The sequence below is a fragment of the Octopus bimaculoides genome, chromosome 5, assembly GCF_046866305.1.
Source record: "Octopus bimaculoides isolate indiv1 chromosome 5, ASM4686630v1, whole genome shotgun sequence".
Taxonomy (NCBI): Eukaryota; Metazoa; Mollusca; class Cephalopoda; order Octopoda; family Octopodidae; genus Octopus; species Octopus bimaculoides.
The window spans coordinates 21795297-21818228 of NC_142932.1; the positions used below are offsets into that span (position 1 = coordinate 21795297).

General features: G+C 35.0%; 1 protein-coding gene across 4 annotated transcripts in view; it reads right to left on the minus strand.

The window, feature by feature from the left end:
• The window catches only part of LOC106881102 (uncharacterized), an 84530-nt gene that overhangs the window by 38906 nt on the left and 22692 nt on the right, over nt 1-22932 (minus strand). For all 4 annotated transcript variants that reach the window (XM_052967893.2, XM_014931333.3, XM_014931332.3 and 1 more), the window contains exon 2: nt 3303-3350. In XM_052967893.2, coding sequence (XP_052823853.1) covers nt 3303-3350 — 48 coding nt within the window. The remainder of the gene's footprint in view (nt 1-3302; nt 3351-22932) is intronic.

Consider the following 22932-nt stretch of genomic DNA (forward strand, 5'->3'; position numbering starts at 1 on the left):
TATATATATATATATATATATATATATATATATATATATATATATATATATATATATATATATATATATATATATATATATATATATATATATATATATATATATATATATATATATATATATATATATATATATATATATATATATATATATATATATATATATATATATATATATATATATATATATATATATATATATATATATATATATATATATATATATATATATATATATATATATATATTATATATATATATATATATATATATATATATATATATATATATATATATATATATATATATATATATATATATATATATATATATATATATATATATATATATATATATATATATATATATATATATATATATATATATATATATATATATATATATATATATATATATATATATATATATATATATATATATATATATATATATATATATATATATATATATATATATATATATATATATATATATATATATATATATATATATATATATATATATATATATATCATCATTTAATGTCTGCTTTCCGTGCCAGCATGGGTTGGACGATTTGACTGAGGACTGGCGGACCAGATGGCTACACCAGGCTCCAATCTGATTTGGCAGAGTTTCTACAGCTGGATGCCCTTCCTAACGCCAACCACACCAAGTGTGTAGTGGGTGCTTTTACGTGCTACCAGCACGAAGGCCAATCAGGCAGTACTGGCAACGGCCATGCTCAAAATGGTGTATTTTACGTGCCAGTAAGGAGACACTAGTAACGATCATGCTCAAATGGTGCTATTTACTTGCCACTGGCATGGAAGCCAGACAGCTGCTCTGGCAATGATCACACTCGGATGGTGCTCTTAGCGCTCCACTGGTACAGGTGCCATCACGATTTCAATTTCACTTGCCCCCAACAGGTCTTTGTAAGCCAAAATAATGATGACATATAGACAGACACACACACACACAAACATATATATGTATGTATGTATGTATATGCGTGTGTGTGTGCACCAGGTTCCAGTCTGACTGTATATATATATATATATATCTTAATATATAAATCTGAAGTTGTGTGTCTGTTTGAAGCCTTTTTGAAAGTTTATAGAAATCCACATTTTCCACTTTTTCGTAAAAATTTTTACATCAATGGAATTTTCTCGATGTGAACTTTCCAGTGCAGTAATTAGATTTTTAAAATTCCGTTTACTTTGTGTGATTTAAGGGAGATTTGGCTGTGGTTACTAGCAACTTTTATATTTCATCCCTTCTACCTGGAACGCCATTCTTACACACGCGCTCAACATAAAAATATAGAGAGTAAGAGTAAAAGAAGGAGAGGGAGAGAAAGTGATACATACAACGTCATAGATTAAACTTTCATCTCAGTATTCTTTATCTATTTTTCATAACATAGATACGTAAAAACACACACAACCACACATACATGACCTGTGACAACAACATACACATTGCTCTCAATCTCTATTCATTTCTCCCGCTCTTCCTCTCTCACTCTCTCAAACGTATACACGTGCAAGTAAACACAATCATTCACATCGTGGTATATTTCCAAAACATTGATGGCATAACTACAGAGTTGTACCCACCAACTTTGGAAGGTCATAACTTTCATAAAAATGAATATTTTTTATGAAATTTTCTATGCATATATTATTTATTATGTAGATTCCAAATATACAAAAATTTTCGGTGAAAGTGTTTTGGAAGGGGGTGGGGTACAATATTCGGAAATTCCACTTAAATTCCTCTTAACTTCCAGGAAAATGAATATTTTTTCATGAAATTTTGTACAAGTGTACCTTGAGGTATGTACATTTCAAGCATGTAGGAATTTTGAAGGAAACAACTGCAGGTTATTTTTGAGAAGTGTTCCCCAATCGGTGGTGTTTCAGAGCAAGTCGTCCATATTTGTTTCATTTTTCTCTATTATGTGCTTATGTGCATCCTTAGATTTCTAATGAAGTAATAGGCAGTGAAGAGAAGCAGTCATAAGAAAACTTTTAACTACCCCTATTCCTTTCTCTCCCCCTCTCTACCTCTTCCTCTCTCGCTCTCTCAAAAGCATACACGTGCAAGTACACAATCATTCAGTAAAATATAACTCATGTTCGTCAATGTTTTGTAAATTTACCACGATTTTCATATATACATAGATTATGCCTCCAAAGAAGAGAGTTTGCTGGGGAAAGATAGCAACCGGTTTAAAATGACAGCAACAGACTGCAGTAATGCACCACATTCCAGAAGCTATTTTGAACATAATGCAAAATGGTGCATCAACATCTTCTGCCCAATCTGATAGAATTCTGGCAAAACTGTGTAGCAACAGATCACCAGCAATTGCTTCATCAGAAATTGCCGTCTTAGCTCCTGCTAAAAGGGATTACCCTGCTATGTATAATCAGGGCAGCGCAAAAAGTTGTTTTGCACAAGCATTTCTATAGCCAATTACACGGATGAAATTTACGTATGCTTAATAATTTTACGCAAAACAGCCTTCAGACTTTCCCTATTAATTTCATCGTCTTTTGAATTATGAACATATTTACATCATAAGGGTTTTTTCGTTGTAAGGCTTTCTTTTTTAGTTGATTTTCACCTAGCAAGACTTATCGTAGATGGCATAATAAGTCACACCCGGACAAGGTCAGGTTATACGGCTAGTATATTGATATATTCATACTGATTCACACATGCATATGTAGCCCCAGCATAGCCGCAGTACAATGAGTGAAACAATAAAAGATGAAATATAAATATATATGTTAATTATAAGATCCAAGAATCTAAGTGTAGAGCCAAGCGGCATTTAGACATATGCAAACTTTAGGGTAGTTGAAATATGTCAAACATATTTCAAGTAGCCTATAGTTCGCACATACACACATATATACATATACATGCATATACATACACACATACATAAACTGAGTACCTACTCACAATTCAAGTTTCATGTCTAAAACTCAAGTAGCTTCCAAGTCTTCATTATATTTGAACAAACTCAGCACTATATATTGAGTACTATCTTTCTCTTTTATTTACAAACTGTAAAATTACTGCATACGTACACACTTTAAATGATAATGACACACACACACACACACACACGTATCAGAGATGCTAAGAGTGTTGCAAATTCAGTTATAGAAAATATAGAAGTGATAACAGGTGAGCAATGTACTACTGGCTGATGTCAGGATTACCTACAAAACGGCAGCAGTAGCAGCTACTTATTAGATTAGAGAGGAAATGAGCACTTACCTATTTTGGCTTCAGCATATGGTTGGACTAACCCAAACAGTAAGACAACTGAAATGGAAATAAATTACATTTAATTATTCACAATATCTCAACAGTTGGTAAATTACTTTTTACACCAACATGTGTGTGTGTGTGTGTGTGTGTGTGTGTGTGCGCGCGCGCGTGCATGCGCACTCCAGATGTTTGGTTTGCAATCACATAGATCCAAATTCAATCTCACCAAGCAACATTTTAGGCGTCTTCTATAGCCTCTGATTGTATGCATGAATAATTATAAATATATATCAAAATCTATATAAACACACATATTATATATATATATGTGCATGTGTGTATGCATATATATCTTAGTTTGCTGTAAGCTTGTTGTAAGAAGTGGCTAAAAGTGTTGGCAGCAGGAAAAGTATCCTATCTGGGTTTTTTTTAGTTAGGAATATGTTCAGGTTTTTGTCCTATTGGTTGAGTACATTTTCATTTGCTGTTCTTTTAAATTTATTCATGGAAGGACTTCTTTTGTGTTCATAGAAAACGTTCTGCATATCAAAATTTTTTAATTCATTTTTTAGCATATTCTTTTGTGCATATATCTTGTTTAATAAAACAGGGAGGATTCTTGTTTTTCAGTTCTTTTCAGTTTTACTTGTTTACATGAAAATGATGGAATTAAAAAATATTAATGCAATCAAACAACATATAGAAAAGAACACGCACGTGTGTGTCTATAAAACAAAACATATATTCTAAGTCATAGCAGTACTTACTTGATTGCACTGACATGAAACTTGAGTCTCAAGAAAAGAATTCAATTTAAATAAACTATATATTCTACAATATGTATTGAGTACCCTCATCCTCATTCATCCAACAAAAATCAGTTTTAATATGTTTGAATGCTATATCATCATGCACTCCATCGGTTACGACGACGAGGGTTCCAGTTGATCCAATCAACAAAACAGTCTGCTTGTGGAATTAACATACAAGTGGCTGAGCACTCCACAGACACGTGTACCCCTTCACATACTTCTCAGGGAGATTCAGCATGACACAGAGTGTGACAAGGCTGGCCCTTTCTGATGCAGGTACAACAGAAACAGGAAGAAAGAGTGAGAGAAAGTTGTGGTGAAAATGTACAGCAGGGTTTGCCACAACCCCCCTGCCGGAGCCTCATGGAGCTTTAGGTGTTTTCGCTCAATAAACACTCACAATGCCTGGTCTGGAAATCGAAACCACAATCCTACGACCATGAGTCTGCTGCCCTAACCACTGTGCCATTGCGCCTCCACAAATGCTATATATAGGAAAGATAAGTTCCTGCTATTGTCATGGAAATAGCTAAACTGAACAAGCAGGAACGGATAGGTTGGAACTCCATACAATGTATCCAATGTAAATAATGGATACACAAGAAGAGAGGTGGGATCACAAAGAAGGTGTCCTTCATATGCAGTATATGCACAAATGCAGTAAACACTAAGAGTACATATGAAACAGTGACTCTGTTTCATATCTTAGACCAACCCTCAAAAAGTGTTGATAGTCCTTCTTGTCTTAGTGATCTAATGAGGAGTGGAGATAGTTGCTTTGAAAACATAGTGGCCAGAATAAGAATGATATGAGACAAAGCTTCAAGGTGCTGGCATAAAGAGTTTCTCTCAGAGTGAAAAGCAGATTATATGATGCTTGTATAGGAAGTACAATGTTGCATAGTAGTGAAACACAAAACTTGAATGCAGAGCATTAGCAAAAGACGAGGAAGAAATGAAATAAGCATGTTCTGCATGATGTGTAATGTTAGTGTCCCTGAATCATGCAATAGAAACGAGCTGAGAGAAAAACAGAATATAGAATCAGATGAAGTGTATAAGAGGGAAGATTGTGGTGATGTTGATATGTGATACATATAGAGGATGAAGGCTGTATAAAGAAATGCTACGTGCTCATAGTGATAACAGCTGTGGAAGAGAGTCACCAAGAAAGACTTGGAACAAAGTGGCAAAGGCTGATTTCAGAATGTTGCATTTCAAGGAGGAAATGACAAAAACTCTGTTGACTAGCAATCTGTGGTACTTGAAAAGATTTGACCTCGGAAAACCCAACCAGCAATGCCAGTATGGCAGAACAAATGCCACACAAAAATAATGGTAGTAATGTTGACTGAGATTATATGTACTGCTAAACCCACTATTGCTGTTTCCACAATACTTTATTACCCTCTCAACCCACTATTACTCACTTCCTTATCACTCTTGCTAATTAATCATTGGCAGAAGACCTGCCTACTTTCTATTCCCCTCCTATTACCATCGTCACTCAGCCAGGGCTCAACTTGAAAGTTTAAGAATAGACTACAGTGGATCAGTTGTGCCTGATAAACTCTACTTTATTTTCACTCTTATACTACTTGTCATTACCCCATCTCACTGTGTCTTCATTCTTTTGCTTCTTTTGTCCTCCATATCTTGATTCTCTGTCATCACTCCATCCCCAGAGTCATGGCATCTTCTGTTGCTGCCCTATCCTTATAGCCATGATCTTTACCTTGACTAGACACACAGCTTAGAACACTGAGGACCCCTACCCATTTCGAAGTTTATGCATAAGAAACTACATTGGACCAATAGTGCCCAGAACAATCTATCTTCACACTTCCCTCTTGTTCTGCCAGTCATCACTCCGTCTACCATTGCACTCTTACTCACTTTATACCACATATCTTGGATCTCTATCTCCTGGATCACGTTGCTTTCTATCATTGCTCTATCTTCTTAACCATGCTACCTTGACTATAAATAAAATGATAACTCAGAAAACTGAGTCCCCCTATCACACATCTCCCCTATCATGCATCCTTCATATCACTTACCACTCATTCATAACTCTATCAATCATACTTCTTACCCTGTAAAGTGATTGGTGAATGAGCAGATATGAGAGGATCATGAGGACTCTTTAGATGTGTCAAGGACATAGCAACCTCTCTCGGGTTTGTGCCATGAAAAATGCACCCAGTACACTCTGCAAAGTGGCTGGTGTTAGGAAGGATATCTAATAGAAAGAAAAAGCCAAAAATGAAGCACGTGAGTGATGTACAGTCTTCCAACCCATTTAGGTGGACAGTACCCCTAATTATGTGATAACTTCCACTGTGATAACTCGTGCAACCTATGCCAACATGTAAAGTATGGAAAATAGACATATGATGATGATGACGATGGCAGCAGCAGCGGGTGTGTGTGTGTGTGTGTGTGTGTGTGTGTGTGTGTGTGTGTGTGTGTGCGTGTGTGCGTGCGTGTGTGTGTGCGTGCAATTGTTTGTTTTCTGAGTGTCTTTACAGTGACGCTGTGTAAAAAAAAGGTGACGCTGTATACACCTCTTGAAAGTAATGCCATATGTAGCTTAACAGTTTTGTCAGTTTTGACAGTTTTGACATGTGAAGACCAGTGGAAAAAATGCTTTACATGAAAACAAGAGGTAACAAGAAGGGCAATCCAGCCATAGGATGCTTACTCAGTAATTTTCTATGCAAGCACAGAAATATATGGACATAAAAACAATGATGCCAAAGAGGATTTGTGTTTGTAGATAGATGGATGTGGATAGGTAAGTAGATGGGTATGTGAGTAGATAGACAGACAGACAGATCAGTAAGCAGAGAGAGGGATATATATATGTATATATATATACACACACACATACATAGAGAGACAAATCAAAGTGCACACATACTTAAAAATTAACTGTAATTTAGCTATTTAATTAGTTATAAGAGAGAGAGAGAAAAAGAGGAAGAGACAGAGAAACAGGGAGAGGAGTAGAGTGAGATTAAACAAACTAGCTTCATTTTCAAGTAGAATGAGTCAGGTGACCAAGAGAGCAACTAATAGGATTGCATTTCAATTGAGACTAAAGTCACACACCTTAAAATAGTAACTTATATTATGGACACTTGTGTCCCATTCTGTTGTATCACCATTCAGTAGTTTTAGAATAAAGTCCTCCTAATAATAAGCAAGCACTGGGTGGGTGTGGGGTAGGTGAGATGTGGACATGGTGACGTGGTGTCTGTTGATGTTTTATATATACATTTTATGTACAAGTGTTAAACTAATTACATGGTACTGTCACTCACAGACTAATACAACCACCACCACCACCACTACTACTACTATTACTACAAGAATCACTTGTGCAACAACCACAATTTCAACTACAACAGCTTTTTTTTAGAGTGAACAAAGTCTTCAAAGATATTGTGACTTGTTTGGAAACAAAACTTAAATCTGACCCCAAATTTCTAATTCCTGTGTCTGCTAATCAAGGATTATACTGCAATTTTATCTACGGGGAGTGAATTTTAGGGAGACTGTCCAGTTGTAGCTGCAAGAATTATTACTGCCCTTGTCTCAATCCCTGGGGAAGGCAAAGTACAGTTTAACCCTTCAGCATTCAGATTATTATGTTAGCCCTTTTGAGATACACAGTGTTTTGGTATGTGTAACCAAAAAGACCAAAATGTTTTCTCTGTTGAGATTGAAATTGACAGATGCATGTAGAAAACAAAGGATAAAGTGCCTAAAACTATTTTATTAGTATGAAAAACTATATATGTTATGTAATTTTATATCTACTGATTGACAATCTCTGATTGGTTATTACACATCAAAATGTTTGTTTCATTGGGGCAAAGGATTGGCCTCAAAGACTTTTCGGCTTGTATCACTTAGCCTGATCAATCAGCCCAGGTGCCCCAAGAGGGTTAAATGTGATACTTATTTATTCACATTATTTCAAATTGGTCACGCATTATCTTTCAGTTTTGAGATTTCAATGATATGGTTGTTTGTTTTACAGTATTACCTCATAAGGTATGCATGAGAGACCAAGTCTGGCTGGTTTGAACATAGAACAAAGTAGAATATTTGGGCTAGGAATGGCCAGTTTAAATGCTAAATAGTTAAGGCACTGTTGACATATAGCTACAGAAGGAAGGCTTTTTTTGCAACAATTCCTGATAAACATCAGACATTGTAAAACAATCAAAACCTATTTTTTGAGCAGGGACTACTTACAATCAACACTCTCCCACATCAATACTTGGGAAGGAAAAAAAATGGGATCAAGTGGTGAGGCTAGATTTCCAGATGTTGGGCTTCACAGAAGACAAAAATGAGTGGTGTTATACAGCACCACAAATTATTTAACTGATATCAGCATGGAGAAAACAAGAGTTGGTGGTGGGAGTGGAGAAACTAAAGCTTTGGTTACTACACTTAATCACTAACCATTTTGATATTGACCTGCCTGAAACTGCCTCTGTTTTTGTAGTACAAATGTCTTGTTTTCAAAAGCTCTGAATTAAAATCTTCCACCAAACCTTAGTCACAATTTATGTTCCTAACATCTTACTATAATGGGCATTATGTCCGTCTATCTGTCTGTACCCTCTTCACAGTCAAACGACTAGACCAATGGTCATGATGTTTTTCAGGATTACAAAGGTGGTAATCAGGCAGGTTTTTAGCAAAAAAAATGTGAAAAAGTATGATCATTTAGTGGATATTGAGGGTAACTGTTCACACCACATCTGATGCTTCTTAGGTTCAACTTTTCTCTCAAGGCGCTTACACTCTGTCGTGTATGCACACTGACATTACACATCAGCAGAGCACACTGGCTTCATTCCATGCGAGCTACAGGATTATGGTTGATGTTGTTATCCTTTCTCATACAAGGAAATAAGAAAAATGCCAACATTACAACAGTCAAGACAAGAATCTTCTGTTATACTTAACCTATAGCACTGTTTGATCAGGATTAACCTTAGAGTTAAATCACAACATCACACTCTACTGGCATAGACCTAGATATACTATGACTGAATAGCATATCTAGGGATGAGATGGTAGGATGTGACATGATGGAAGATGGTAGTGTCATGGTCAGTATGTCTTTGATCACAAATCAGCTGGACCAAGACTGACCGTGACCTAAACCACAACAAAGAGTACATTAGATAATGCTATACTGGATGCACTACGTTTGACTTAAAGATGGAATGGTCACAACCAGAACCTCTTTAATTATATAAATACAAACTTGCTACCAGTTCAAATATGCTTGAGGCATATTCAAACGCATAAAAAAGCTATTCACTGTGTTTTGTCATGGAGAAAATTTCTCGCTGTTGACAAATGGGTGTAAATACATCAAATCAGCTCACAGTACTGCCTGGCTAGACTGTGGGGTGCATGCATTTTGGAGTTGTTCTCTCCTCTTCAGCCACAAAAGCTAGACAGAGTAGCACTGTGAGCTGACATAAAAGACAGTATTTCTCTTATGATATCCCTCTCATCATTTAATGACTGTGAACAGCACAACTGCCTCACTGCACCCAACATAGCTAACTGATGTATTGCAAAGGATCTAGTATAGTCCCAGACAAGATTAAAAAATAAACTCAGATAAAACATGCAACTTGCTTCTAAGCATTTGATTAATTGTGTCCAAGATTGCATTTGCTCAATCAACATAAACATTTTACATAGATGGTAAGCAGGATTTATAGTCAAACTTCACTTCCCTTAAAGTATTTAAATCACAATGTATAAGGATGGGGCTGGTGTCCCAGGCACAGCTGAATGATTAAGAAGGTCACTTCCCAACATGGTTTCAGGTTCAGTCCCATTGCATGGAGGTTAAAATGATGATGATCATCATCATCATACACACACACACAATACGTAAATAGAATAATAGAGTTGCAAAATATGGTGAAGAGGATTAGATTCTCTAAGAAATTTTACTTCAAATCTCAGGTAAAAGAAAGAGAATTTGTCTTTGCTTTTCATCTTTCTGGAGTCAATAAAAACCAGCAATACTTTAGGATTGGTTTAACAAACTATACTATCTTCTTAAGCAAAAAAAAGTAAAAAAACAAAAGAGTACTTAATAAAAAACAAGAAATTAAGCTTATTGTTAATCGATATAATGTAAGAAATTAAAAACAACATCCGTAACAAGGTGACTGGCAGAAGAATAAAAAAGGAATCTTTGGACAGGTTTAGCAAGCTGGTGCTTTGTCAGAAAGTGGTAGACACATAATTAGCATTCAAAGATAAAAGGTGTTATAGAACAGAAATAAAGCACTCAAAACTGCTGTTGTCAACAGCAACGACCTGGATTGCAAGGTAATTCAGAACATTTAAATGACAAAAAAAAAAACATAAATATTAAAAATAAAATACCAGGATAAGTAAATAAAGCAAGTGATTATAGGACAAAGAAACTAGTTTAGATAGATTTTCTTGGGTTGGCACTTGACCAGGACAGCAGAAAATATAATTGAAAATAGTTCAGATTCTAAGTAAAACATCTGTGAGTTGCAAATCAAGGAGTAATGGATATACAAACAGTACAGAGGGATCAACTTAAGGTATTTAATTACTGATAAACTGACACAACAGCAGAGTAAACGACTTGAGGAAGTCTTAACTCTTTAGAATTCAAATAACTCTGTCACACGTAATTCTTATTTATTCACATTGTTTTGAATTAATCATGCATAATCTTGCAGCTTTGAGATTTCGATGATGTGATTCTTTATTTTTAGAATGACATTGTATGGTAGGTTTAAGAAGCAAGATCTGGCAAGTTTGAACATAAAACAGGTAGAGTATTTGAGCCTTGTATGACCAGTTTAAATGCTAAAGGGCTAAACATGCAATTTCTCTGACAGACTCAAGGAACTTTAAATTAAGTTTCTATTTCATCAAACAAGAAATAAAACTTCCCCTGGATAGGGTGTTGGACTAACTTTCCTCTGGTACCATTTCTTTGACTGAATGGACTAAAGCAATGCAGAATAAAGTAACTTGTTCAGTGATGCAACAAAACACCAATAGCAGACTTCACTTACAAACCATGAGTTAACGGTTGACAAAACATAAAATAAAAACTAAATACTTAAAACATTCAATGTCAGTCAAAGCCTAGAAGGCTATTGTTTAGAAATAGCATTTTTACAATCATCCAAGCAGGTTGTGTGTGAATGCATGCACAATAGCAAAAATGCTCATGGTCAATACTGTGAAATGATTGGTGATAAAAGGGTATCCATCCATATACATCATGCTAAAAATAACATGATGTATACAACAATAGCTTCAAATGATTTTCTCTATTGCTGTATGAGGAAGATGACAAAATATGTAAATGAGTGGCAAGACAGTGAGAGAGAGCTATCTAACCTAAGCCAGCATGGAAAACTGGATTAATATGATGATATACAAGTGTGTGTGCATGTGTGTATGAATGCGTATATGTATATCAACTATATATATATATATTATATAACTTGGTTTAAGAAGAGACAAAATTTAGAAAACCATCCTATATGTTATGATTTATATCAACATAATAAATACATACAACACAACAGATACACCAAGACAAGGAACATATCAACATATTATTTAGAATAGAAATAAGAAATACATGAAGTAAATATATATGTGGAAAGGATAAATAAATAAAGAGTGATATATCGATTAAAACTCATATTAAATTTAAGATGAAAAATGTTGAATTAAGAATTAAAAGTTATAAGATACATCGACGGCAGTGAAAAATCTTACTGATGGATTTAAAAGTCAGAGAAATAATAAGGATAAATTTGTGTTAAGAGTGCTATAACCCGCGATAAACATTTCTTTAGAACCCTTAAAACAAATTTATCCTTATTATTTCTCAGACTTTTAAATCCACCATTAAGATTTTTCACTGCCGTTGATGTATCTTATAATTTAATTCTTAATTCAACATTTTTCATCTTAAATTTAATATGATTTTTAATCAATATATCACTCTTTATTTATTTATCCTTTTCACATATATTTTTACTTCATGTATTTCTTATTTCTATTCTAAATAATATATGGATATGTTCCTTGTCTTGGTTTATCTTTTGTGTTGTATGTATTTATAATGTTGATGTAAATCATAACTATAAGATGATTATCTAAATTTTGTCTCTTCTTAAACCAAGTTATATAATATCTAGAGTAGATAAAACAGGGGACAACTGATGAAGGGAATGTTCTTCATGTTGCATGGCTTTATATTATACTCATTTATTGTATTTTTAATTATTAATTTTTCTATATGTGATAGTGGATTTTCATCGATGAGTTCTTGAAAATTGGTTATTTTCCCTAAAACTATATATTTTATATACACTTTATCTATAAGGCTCAATTTAATTTTAATTTTTTATAAATTGATTTTAATTGAGTTTTTTACCTGTAATTTTGGATTTTGTCCCTAATATAATTATATATATATATATATATATATTATATAAATAAATATATATATATATATATATAGATATATATATAGATATACACATCTACATACGTACATATATATACTACGCATCCGACAGCGTAAAGGGAATGAAGTTTATAAATAAACAGAATTCTCACTATTTTTGAGACAATACTGTGCTGATGAACGAAATCTAGATTCATTCTAGTAATCGCGAAATCGGCCGATACACAGTTAAGTTTATTTAAAAGAAAGTTGGTCGTCTTCTGTTGGTTGTTTTTTCCTCGCATTAGGTACTAAATGTGGTTATTTTGAGAAGGCCACTGTGTGGCGTTATTATTTTCTGTAATAATGCCCTTTATATAAATATAAACGAATAATTATATTCTTGGGAATAGAAATTTCCCTTATGAATTTTTTTACACACTGGCTTCTTGATAAAATTCTTGTAAAAAAGTTTTATCCCTTTTTGAATTTATTTATCAAATATATACACGGAATATATTCAATGTTGAATTTTTATTCCTGTCTCCACATGGGTACCCAGAAGCAATCCGGAATTATTCCTGCTTCTTTGATGAAGATATATACAGATAAACTTCATTCCCTTTACGCTGTCGGATACGTAGTGTGTTCGTTTTTGGTGAGGTGAGAATTCTGTTTATTTATATATATTTTTGAGACAATACTGTGCTGATGAACGAAATCTAGATTCATTCTAGTAATCGCGAAATCGGCCGATACACAGTTAAGTTTATTTAAAAGAAAGTTGGTCGTCTTCTGTTGGTTGTTTTTTCCTCGCATTAGGTACTAAAATGTGGTTATTTTGAGAAGGCCACTGTGTGGCGTTATTATTTTCTGTAATAATGCCCTTTATATAAATATATACGTACATATATATATATATATATATATATATATATATATATATATATTTATATATATATACACACACAAACATATACGTACATAAACACACACACATAATCATAACCAATACTGTGCACCCCATTCAGTTGAGGAGTCTTGTTTTGCAGATACTTAGTGTTGGTGCCATGAAAAAAGTACCAAGTACCACTCTGTGAAGTGGGTGGCATTAGGAAGAGCATACAGCAGTAGAAACCATGCCAAAGCAGACATTGGAGCTTGGTACAGCCCGCTGGCTCATCTGTTCATATCAAACCATCCAACCCATTCCAACATAGAAAAAGCAACATTAAATGATGATGATGATGATGATGACAGGCTTCTTTCAGTTTCCATCTATCAAATTTTACTTACAACATTTTGGTTAACCCATAGCTATAGCAGAGAACACTAGCATACACTGGGAGCAAAGCCCCACCAAACCACATGGGTCTGTAGTGAATTTCATAACCATACTACTATGCCTGCACCAACGTGTGTGTGTGTGTGTGTGTGTGTGTGTGTGTGTGTGTGTGTGTGTGTGATATTTATGCATTTATAAATGCTAGTCAAAAGTATATTTATTAGTTCAAAGATGAACTGATCAAAAGCATATTGTTGAAGAAAATGTAGAATAATCACCAAATTTGTAAAAATTTTCAAAGACAGGCAAATAAAATTATTTTAAAATAATGCAATTATTTATTGATATTTGAATCGGCTGTGATAAAGCTTTTAATAATTTAGAAATAAATCATATTTAAAATCAGAATTAATAGACTATATATAATCAACAAAATTTGGTGTTGGGTGAAAGGAGTCATATACAATAACCATAGAATATAAATACTCACACCACAAAATTATTAGTGTCTGTCAGAAAGATATGCTGACACGCAATAATTAATTAGGTCAATTGCTTACATATCAGTCAAGCACTAGAGAGTCCACTGAATTGTCTCTTGTGTACCTGTGTTAGAAATAATTACTACTAAGGTGACGAGTGACGTGGACATCAATTCACACAACATGAACAAATTAGTCTGTGGAAATTAATTACTTTCCATTAGTTTCTGTGATTTGATCAAACCCTGCTTTTGTCAACTTTGTCAACTCTCATGGGTCAAGAAAATAAATACAAATATCTTGTGAGTGGATTTGGTAGACAGAAATTGAATGAAACCTGCCACACACACACACACACACACACATGCACGTGCGTTATGTGTGCATAAGCATGTGCTTGTTTATGTCTCCTTGTCTTGCCATTGTGTGATAACTGTAAATGAATGTCACTGTCATACAAGCAGTGTCATTCATCCCTGATATTTGACAAAAACATCTGGCAATGAGGAAATATTACTTTGCTTGGAAACAGGGGAGAGTTAGCAACAAGAAGGGCATCTGGCTGCAGAAAATCTGCCTCAACAAGAATTCTGTTCAACCCATGTATGCATGGAAAAATGGACGTTAAAACAATGATAATTATGACTATGAAGATGATATAATCAAGTATACTACAACCATAAATGTTGTGATCATGTGCCTCTACCAGAAAACATTATTGTTATTACCAGTAAAGGCTTAGCTTCCACACATGAGCAAGAGAGATCTGGTAGCTTGTACCATACTTTCACAAGTTGTTTTAGGTGCCTATGTAAGCTCACACAGACACAGGCATTCTCTCAAGCTTACCACTTTTGACTCAGTAAAACATCTGAGACTGTGACAACATGGGAGAGAGAAGACTGCAGTTGTTTGGCTCCTATTTTCACCTGATTGGCACAATTGCACCAGTCAGGTGAAAACATGAACTAACACAGTGTGCCACTCAGTTCAGAAATTGAACCCATGACTTTATGATTATTAGCTCAACACCCTAACTAGTAGGCCAAGCACTGTCAGACAAGGCAATGCACCTTCATACTGTAAAGCAATATGATCTAGTGGTTAGGACATCAGACTCCGATTCATATGGTTGTGGGTTTGATCCCTAAGTGGCCCATTGTGTCCTTGAGTAACACATATTACTTCATGTTGCTCTAGTGTAGTCAGCTGAAAGTAAGTACAAACCAATAACCCGTGCAGCCCTCCTTCTCACACCCAATTGTTACATACTTGATGTTTTATTAGGTCAAGAACGAGAGGGCCGACACAGTGTCTACGTCTGCTCAGTTTCATAGGCCCCTAAAACAATTAGCAAAAGCATGGTACAATCTACCAAATCATTCTTGTTTATGAATGACACCTAAGCTTTTCCACCAGTAAAAAAAGTTAGAACATTTAAAATATTTATTGTTAGACACTACACGTAACACACACATATGTAAACAGAAAATAAACTGGAAATATTTTTTAAATAATTTATTTCAAAACAAAAATAAGTTAGTGAAAACTATGAAAAAAAAAAAAGAAAATTAATCAACGTTAAGTTTCAAAGCATTTCTCTGCTTTTCTACAAATATGTCTTTTGATGTATTCGATGTCAACTAATAGGTTTTCAATCAATTCAACTTTCAATTGATTTATCTTTATGTGAGCATGTTTTTCACTAATTTGTCTTTTGGCCAATATGCTATCAACAAATTTCTTTTCAACTAATATGTTTTTGATCAATGTGTTGTGTTGCATATTATATATATATATATATATATATATATATATATATATATATAAATAAAATGGGACAAGAATACAAAACATCCAGATAGGCGATACAAAGAAAACAAGGACGGGTCATTCGGGGGTTTTTTTCCTCAGTCGAGTTCCAGATATTATCTTTGCAATTTCAGCTGGTTATACTCGAGATTGCTCTAATTTGGCCAGCTCCAAGGAAAAATTAAGCTAAGAGCATTAGATTCCTTGGAAGAAAGCAGCGAATGTATACGAAAACAAGGACAGAAAAAAAAACAGAGAAGGTTACACAAATACAAATAACAGGACAAAACAACAGGTATCTTTCGACTAAGGATGAATGAAATTAAGCTCTACTGGCGAAACCTTGAGCAAGGTAGAGCTATCCCTCTGACATCAGTTCCAGTTAGGTCCATGACAAGCCTGTCAAAGATATCTGTTGATGGTAGTATTTGCCTAGTTGGTAAATGGGGGAATTCCATTTTTTCCAACATGAATTTCCTCGGTGAGAGCACTGACTAGATACCTCTTTTTTTTTTTTTTTTTTTTGAGTTTAAAAAAAGTCCCCTGGTCAAGTGAGTTTTTTCAGGATTTTTGCTATTTCTGACCAAGCAAAGCTTGCATTGTTTGCTCCCATTGAGGTACAGTTTTGGTTGTTCTAGTAACCACCATTCAATTAGGTATGGCATACCCTCCTCTTTTAAATGTCATACTTAGCTGGCCAGGAACATGATGTTGCACCTCTCTGGTATCCTAAAAGAGGGCCTGTGATTGCTAAGACGATACTTGAATGAGTGTGACTTAGGGGTGCTCATTAATACTTTTTTAACACTGGGTGCACACCTGAAGAAACCCTTAAGTTGTGTCTATTAAACAAACATCCGTATCTATGTGACCATGTAAAGTGTTTGTCCACTAATCTGAGGAATATCCTTCCCACATAAGTCTCGATGTTGAATGAGAAGGGTGGTACAAACCAAACAACTTTACAAAGGCACTGCCTTTCGTGGGTGTTAAGCCCTGGCATATGGAGATGCAGTCCTTAAACCACTGGACAACAAACACTCATTGTAATAGGAAGCTGTGGCATTGAAAATTTCTTTACTGGATACCTGTCATGCTTACAAAATTAAATGACCATGATATTTTCCTCCCTCCAATTGTAGAGAGGTTATGTGTCTCCAGCCATTTGAGTCTGATGAGTCACCTATACAGCTAAGTGCTTTATTTAACCAGTGGTCACTCTCTGACCATCCATAACACACACACATATATATATATATATATATATATATATATATATATATATATATAATGACAGTGATGACGGTAATGATTTGCAGGCTTGGAACAAAGCCACCTGTTTGAGATGTCGAAGTAGAGTTGACTGACTTGACCTCAGTGCATGACTGGTACATTTATCAACGAATACCAAAGTTGGTCGCAGTTGGATACAACGTAGACAGATGAAACGAAACACTGTTAGTCATTTAGCTTTGGCACTGTCTCTGCCATTTCTTTCCCTTAATGATTGTGGTAGTGGCAGTGTAGGTGGGTGGGAGCATACATATGTATGTGCAAGTAAGCAAATAAATGCAAGACAAGGTGAATAAAATAGCACCTGAATACCATGCAGTGGTACTGAACCTGAAATCATGTAGTTGAGAAGTCAGTTTCTTAACTACACAGCCATTTCTGCACCTAATGCACACACACACACACACACACGTTTAATATTTATTCAAGTACAATACACTCTTAAGTATAAAGGGCACTTCTAACTATGAGCAAAGGAATCCTTGAAAAAATATCTTTCATTCATGTATAATATGTACTGACTTTTCTTCAGTATCATTTCAGGATGCTAGATGTGGAGATCACAGTTGCAGTCAATATCACAATAAAGGGCTGTGAGGACAATACAAACTATGTACAGAGATGCTATAAAGTGAACAAGTACAGAAACATATTTAATGTGCAGGTATGGGTCTGTCAGGGCTCACTTCTCAATTCACTTCTATTTATCACAGTTCTCCAGGCTATAAAAGAGGAGTTTAATCCTTTAGCACTTAAACCTGCCAAATCTGGCCCAAATATTGCACCTGTTTTATATTCAAACTGGCCACATCCAGCCTCTAGCACCTCGCCTACAAAGTAATTCTAAAAATAGACAAGCACATTATCAAAATCTCCAAGCTACAACATAATACATGATTAATTCAAAACGATGTGAATAATTAAGCATTAGATTTAACAGAATATTCTGAATGCTAAGGGGTTATAAGCAGCTGCCCTTAACCCTTTAGCATTCAGTTATGAGAATATAGATATCCTCATGATCTAATTCGCATAACTGAATCTGTAACAGAATTAGAGAAGAAATCCCGGACATGTTAGCAAAACACTTGAACTGAGAAACCCTGAAGTAAATTTATTAAGGACTAAAGTATTATTATATAGGAAAGAAAACACGACCCTGCAAAAAAAGGAGTAAGTAGGAATTCCATACAGTGTACCAAGTGTAAACTATGGACACACATGAGATACAGTGGAATCATAGGTAGGTTTATGAAGAAGGCAAGTTATGCAGTAGATGGGTGTGTGTGTGTGTGTGTGTGTGTGTGTGTGTGTGTGTGTGTGTGTGTGTGTGTGTGTGTGTGTATTTATGTAAAGTACAACCTGTGCCAGGTATACAACAGAAGTAATATTCTGCTATGACACAGACTGAATATTTGTTAACGAAAATAGTTCGTCGATTAATATATAAGACAAGGCTAAGATGTACTTTGGAAGAACAAAGCATGTGAAAATATAAAACACCAATGGAAATACAGAGTAGAAAGCAATGTTGCAATGCATACAATGTTACAACTGCAGTTTCTCTCAGCTGTCTGTTCAGCTATCTTGAAGAAACCAGATGCTGTAATTAGTAACAGATTACTGCTACCACCACCACATCCACAACCACCACTACAATCACTGCCCCTACCCCCACTACCATCACCACCACTGCTCCCCCACCACTTCCACTACCACCACCACCACCACTGTCAACGTCATTGCTGATGCTCCCACCCACTACACTGCCGCCACCACAATCATTAAGGGAAAGAAATGGCAGAGACAGTGCCAAAGCTAAATGACTAACAGTGTTTCGTTTCATCTGTCTACGTTGTATCCAACTGCGACCAACTTTGCTATTCGTTGATAAATGTACCAGTCATGCACTGAGGTCAAGTCAGTCAACTCTACTTCGACATCTCAAACAGGTGGCTTTGTTCCAAGCCTGCAAATCATTACCGTCATCACTGTCATTATTTCTGCAGGAGTCTTCTTACACTGCATATCTTGAGTGCAACTTGATTTGTTGTGCATGCTGATGTTGTGTATCTGTGTGTTTACATTGTAATGATGTTACAACACCTAACTACCACTCCTGGTGTGTGTTTGTTGTGTATATTACGTAAATATGTTATGTAATTCCTGTGGTGCCAGTTACATATTTTTCTCTCTCTCTTATCTTTCCTAATGGATCTTTTTTATTTTGATAATTTCTCCATTTCTCCAAGAATTGCTGGAAATGTTTGGATCTAATTATTACCAAGAAAACACAAAGGCTGTTGCCTAGGGAAATGGCACAGTATCTTATAACTGATTTAAAATTTTTGGCACAAGGCGAGTAATTTCGGAGGAGGGGGGTAAGTCAATTACATTGACCCCAGTACTCCACTTGCACTTATTTTATCAACCCTCCCCCATAGAAATGAAAGGCAAAGTCAACCTCAGTGGAATTTGAACTCAGAACATAAAGCCAGACAAAATTCTGCTAAGCATTTTGCCTGGCATGCTAACGATTCTTATTTCTTTATTGCCCACAAGGGGCTAAACATAGAGGGGACAAACAAGGACAGACAAAGGGATTAAGTCGATTACATCGACCCCCGTGCGTAACTGGTACTTAATTTATTGACTCCGAAAGGATGAAAGGCAAAGTCGACCTCGGCGGAATTTGAACTCAGAATGTAATGGCAGCCGAAATACTGCTAAGCATTTCGCCCAGCATGATAACGATCCTGCCAAGGTCAACTTTGCATTTCATTCCTAAGGGGTCGATAAAATAAAGTATTAGTCAAGTATTGGAGCTGATGGTATCAACTAAACCCTTCTTGACAAAATTGGTACCCCTGTGCCAAAATTAGAATTATCATTAAAGACATTTAAGGTGATGGGGCGGTGGAACTAGTAAAGTACTAGACTGAAGGCAAAATAAATATTATAATTTTGTCACTTTCGTTGAGAGTTCAAATCCCGCAATGTTGTCTGTAATCTCTCTGAAGCCTACAAAATAAGCACCAATCATGTACAAGATGAACAAATTCAGTTGGTGATCATCATCATGTTAAGGCAGAATGTACTGGGTACTTTACAGAATGTACATGGCACCAGCACTCACATCAATGCTTTTTACAAAGCATTTTAGTTTTAGGATCTCACACACACACACACACACACACACACACAGATGCATATATATATGTATGTGAAAGTGTGTACGTCCGTGTTTCTTTACATTTGCACTGCATGAAAGTTGCAAGCTACAAGTAGTGTTGCTGTCATATCTATTAACAAATCATCTGCTCTCTTCATGACTTTGAAGACATGTGAAATAAGGTACCACTTGCTTAAAAACCAGGTACAGGTTAGTGATATGAAGGGTGTCTTGTAAAACAATGTCTCAATGATATTTTTGTCTAAACCATGTTAGCATAGGGAAAAAAAGCAACAAACAACTAAAGATTGATGTAGACACATTAGTCAAAGATTGGGGCCAATTTAGTCACCCATTCTTTGGCCTACATTCTATAGCTTTATGCTTTAGTCATCATCATCAGCATCAGCATCATTATTATTGTTGTTGGGATAACTAGCTTGTCAATATTTGAGCTTGGTCTATGTGAAATTGTGTCAAACAGTACAGCTATTAACAAATTCTTAATAGCCACCTCCCTCCTTCCTTCATCCTGTTGTCAACTAGTCACAGCTGCACCAAAGTTTCTTCTTTGCTAAAAAGAAACACTTCAACTGCAGGGTAGAGTAAACAAAACTTTGAAATAGTACTAACTCCAGCACACACCCATTACTATTGCTAGGGATACTGCCAAGCAAAGACAGAAAGAAGCAAGCCAAGAACTGAGATAATTGTTAATGTAAGGACAATAATTACTCCAATAAATAATCAGTTTACTACTGTATGGTTTTTTAGATAAATTTTACTGATCAACTACAGGTAGGATAGATTAGAAAATTTTTATTTGCTTCAAATATTTGTCTATGAAATGCTGGAATGCATTAGGTATCAGCCAACTGATTTTATATTCAAATCCTTGTAGGTTTATCACCTTGTTCTGAGTCAGGACAACTAACTATACACAACTTCAGTTCACAAAGTTCTTGGAAATATTTGATTGTCAAAAAATCCTACCAGCAATAGAGAGGTATTGGTTTTTATCAATTCCCTTCCAGTATTAGTCCATAAGAATTTTGTATAGCATTGAATCTAATAACACCCTTGCAGTGTTTGTCCTTAAGAACTCCAAACAGTATTTGCCCTTATGAGCTATAGAGCCATGTTTTACACCAGATCTTTAAATATCTTGTAGAACTGGGTTTCTAACCCTTTCTTTTGTGCTCTCACTGCAACTCAAGAGTGACACTGTTTAGACAATCAACTGAGAGGTTAGCAGTTCATATTATGTCAAGAGCACTGCTATATCCACATAGAAGATACAGCAACAAATAAATGCTTAATCTATTTATCTGTAAATAGATACTACAAGAAAGGAAACCTACATTTTAAAAACTACAGAAAAGAAAAACAGGAGCATGGTTAAAGTGAAAAGTATTTTGATATTTTGCAGGATTGAGTTCAACTCCCCAGGAGTGTCAAAGAAGCAACTCCAGTATTGAACTAGTTTCCTAACTGCTCGGGATTCAAAGCCTGTTTCTATTTTCAGGTTGAATACAATAGTTGATGTACAGCAATACTTTTCGTACCCAGATACATCTACCACTTCAACCACAAAGTGTAACCATTATAAAACAAGCAGCTGCTATCTTCAACAAAATAGACTGAAACAAAACTAAGTGATATACCTAGTCTGTGAGCACATCATAAGGGTTACACGTCAATTGATTTGGTCCCTGAGCCTCTTGCCATACAAAAAAAAAAAAAAAAAAAAAAAATCACCATGCCTTTTTTGCTGTGAATACGCAAGTGGAATCTTTAGGAATCTGCCTGTCTACAATGGGAAATAAAGGATATTGCAAATTTAAACCCTCTAAATCCACGAACTATACATGTGGGAAGGGGAATCCAGAGTTAATTCTCATTGCCGGAATTTTTACCAAAAGACAAAAAAAATCAAAGGTGATTTATTAATACAAAACTCAATATCTACTAAATAATCATACTTTTTCACATTTTTTTGCTAAAAACCTTCCTGATTACCTCCTTTGCAATCCCGAAAAACATCGTGACCATTGGTCTAGCCATTTGACCGTGAAGAGGGTACAGACAGACAAATGGATATAACGCCCATTATAGTAAGACGTCAAGCAAACAGGTATACAATTAGATTACTCAGTGTCAGAACAAAGGCAAGTGTATGTATGTGTGTGTTTGTAACCAACATCACCATATATATAAATATATATATAATGTTTGTTTTTATGTTATAATAAAAACAATTTTACATTAAACTAA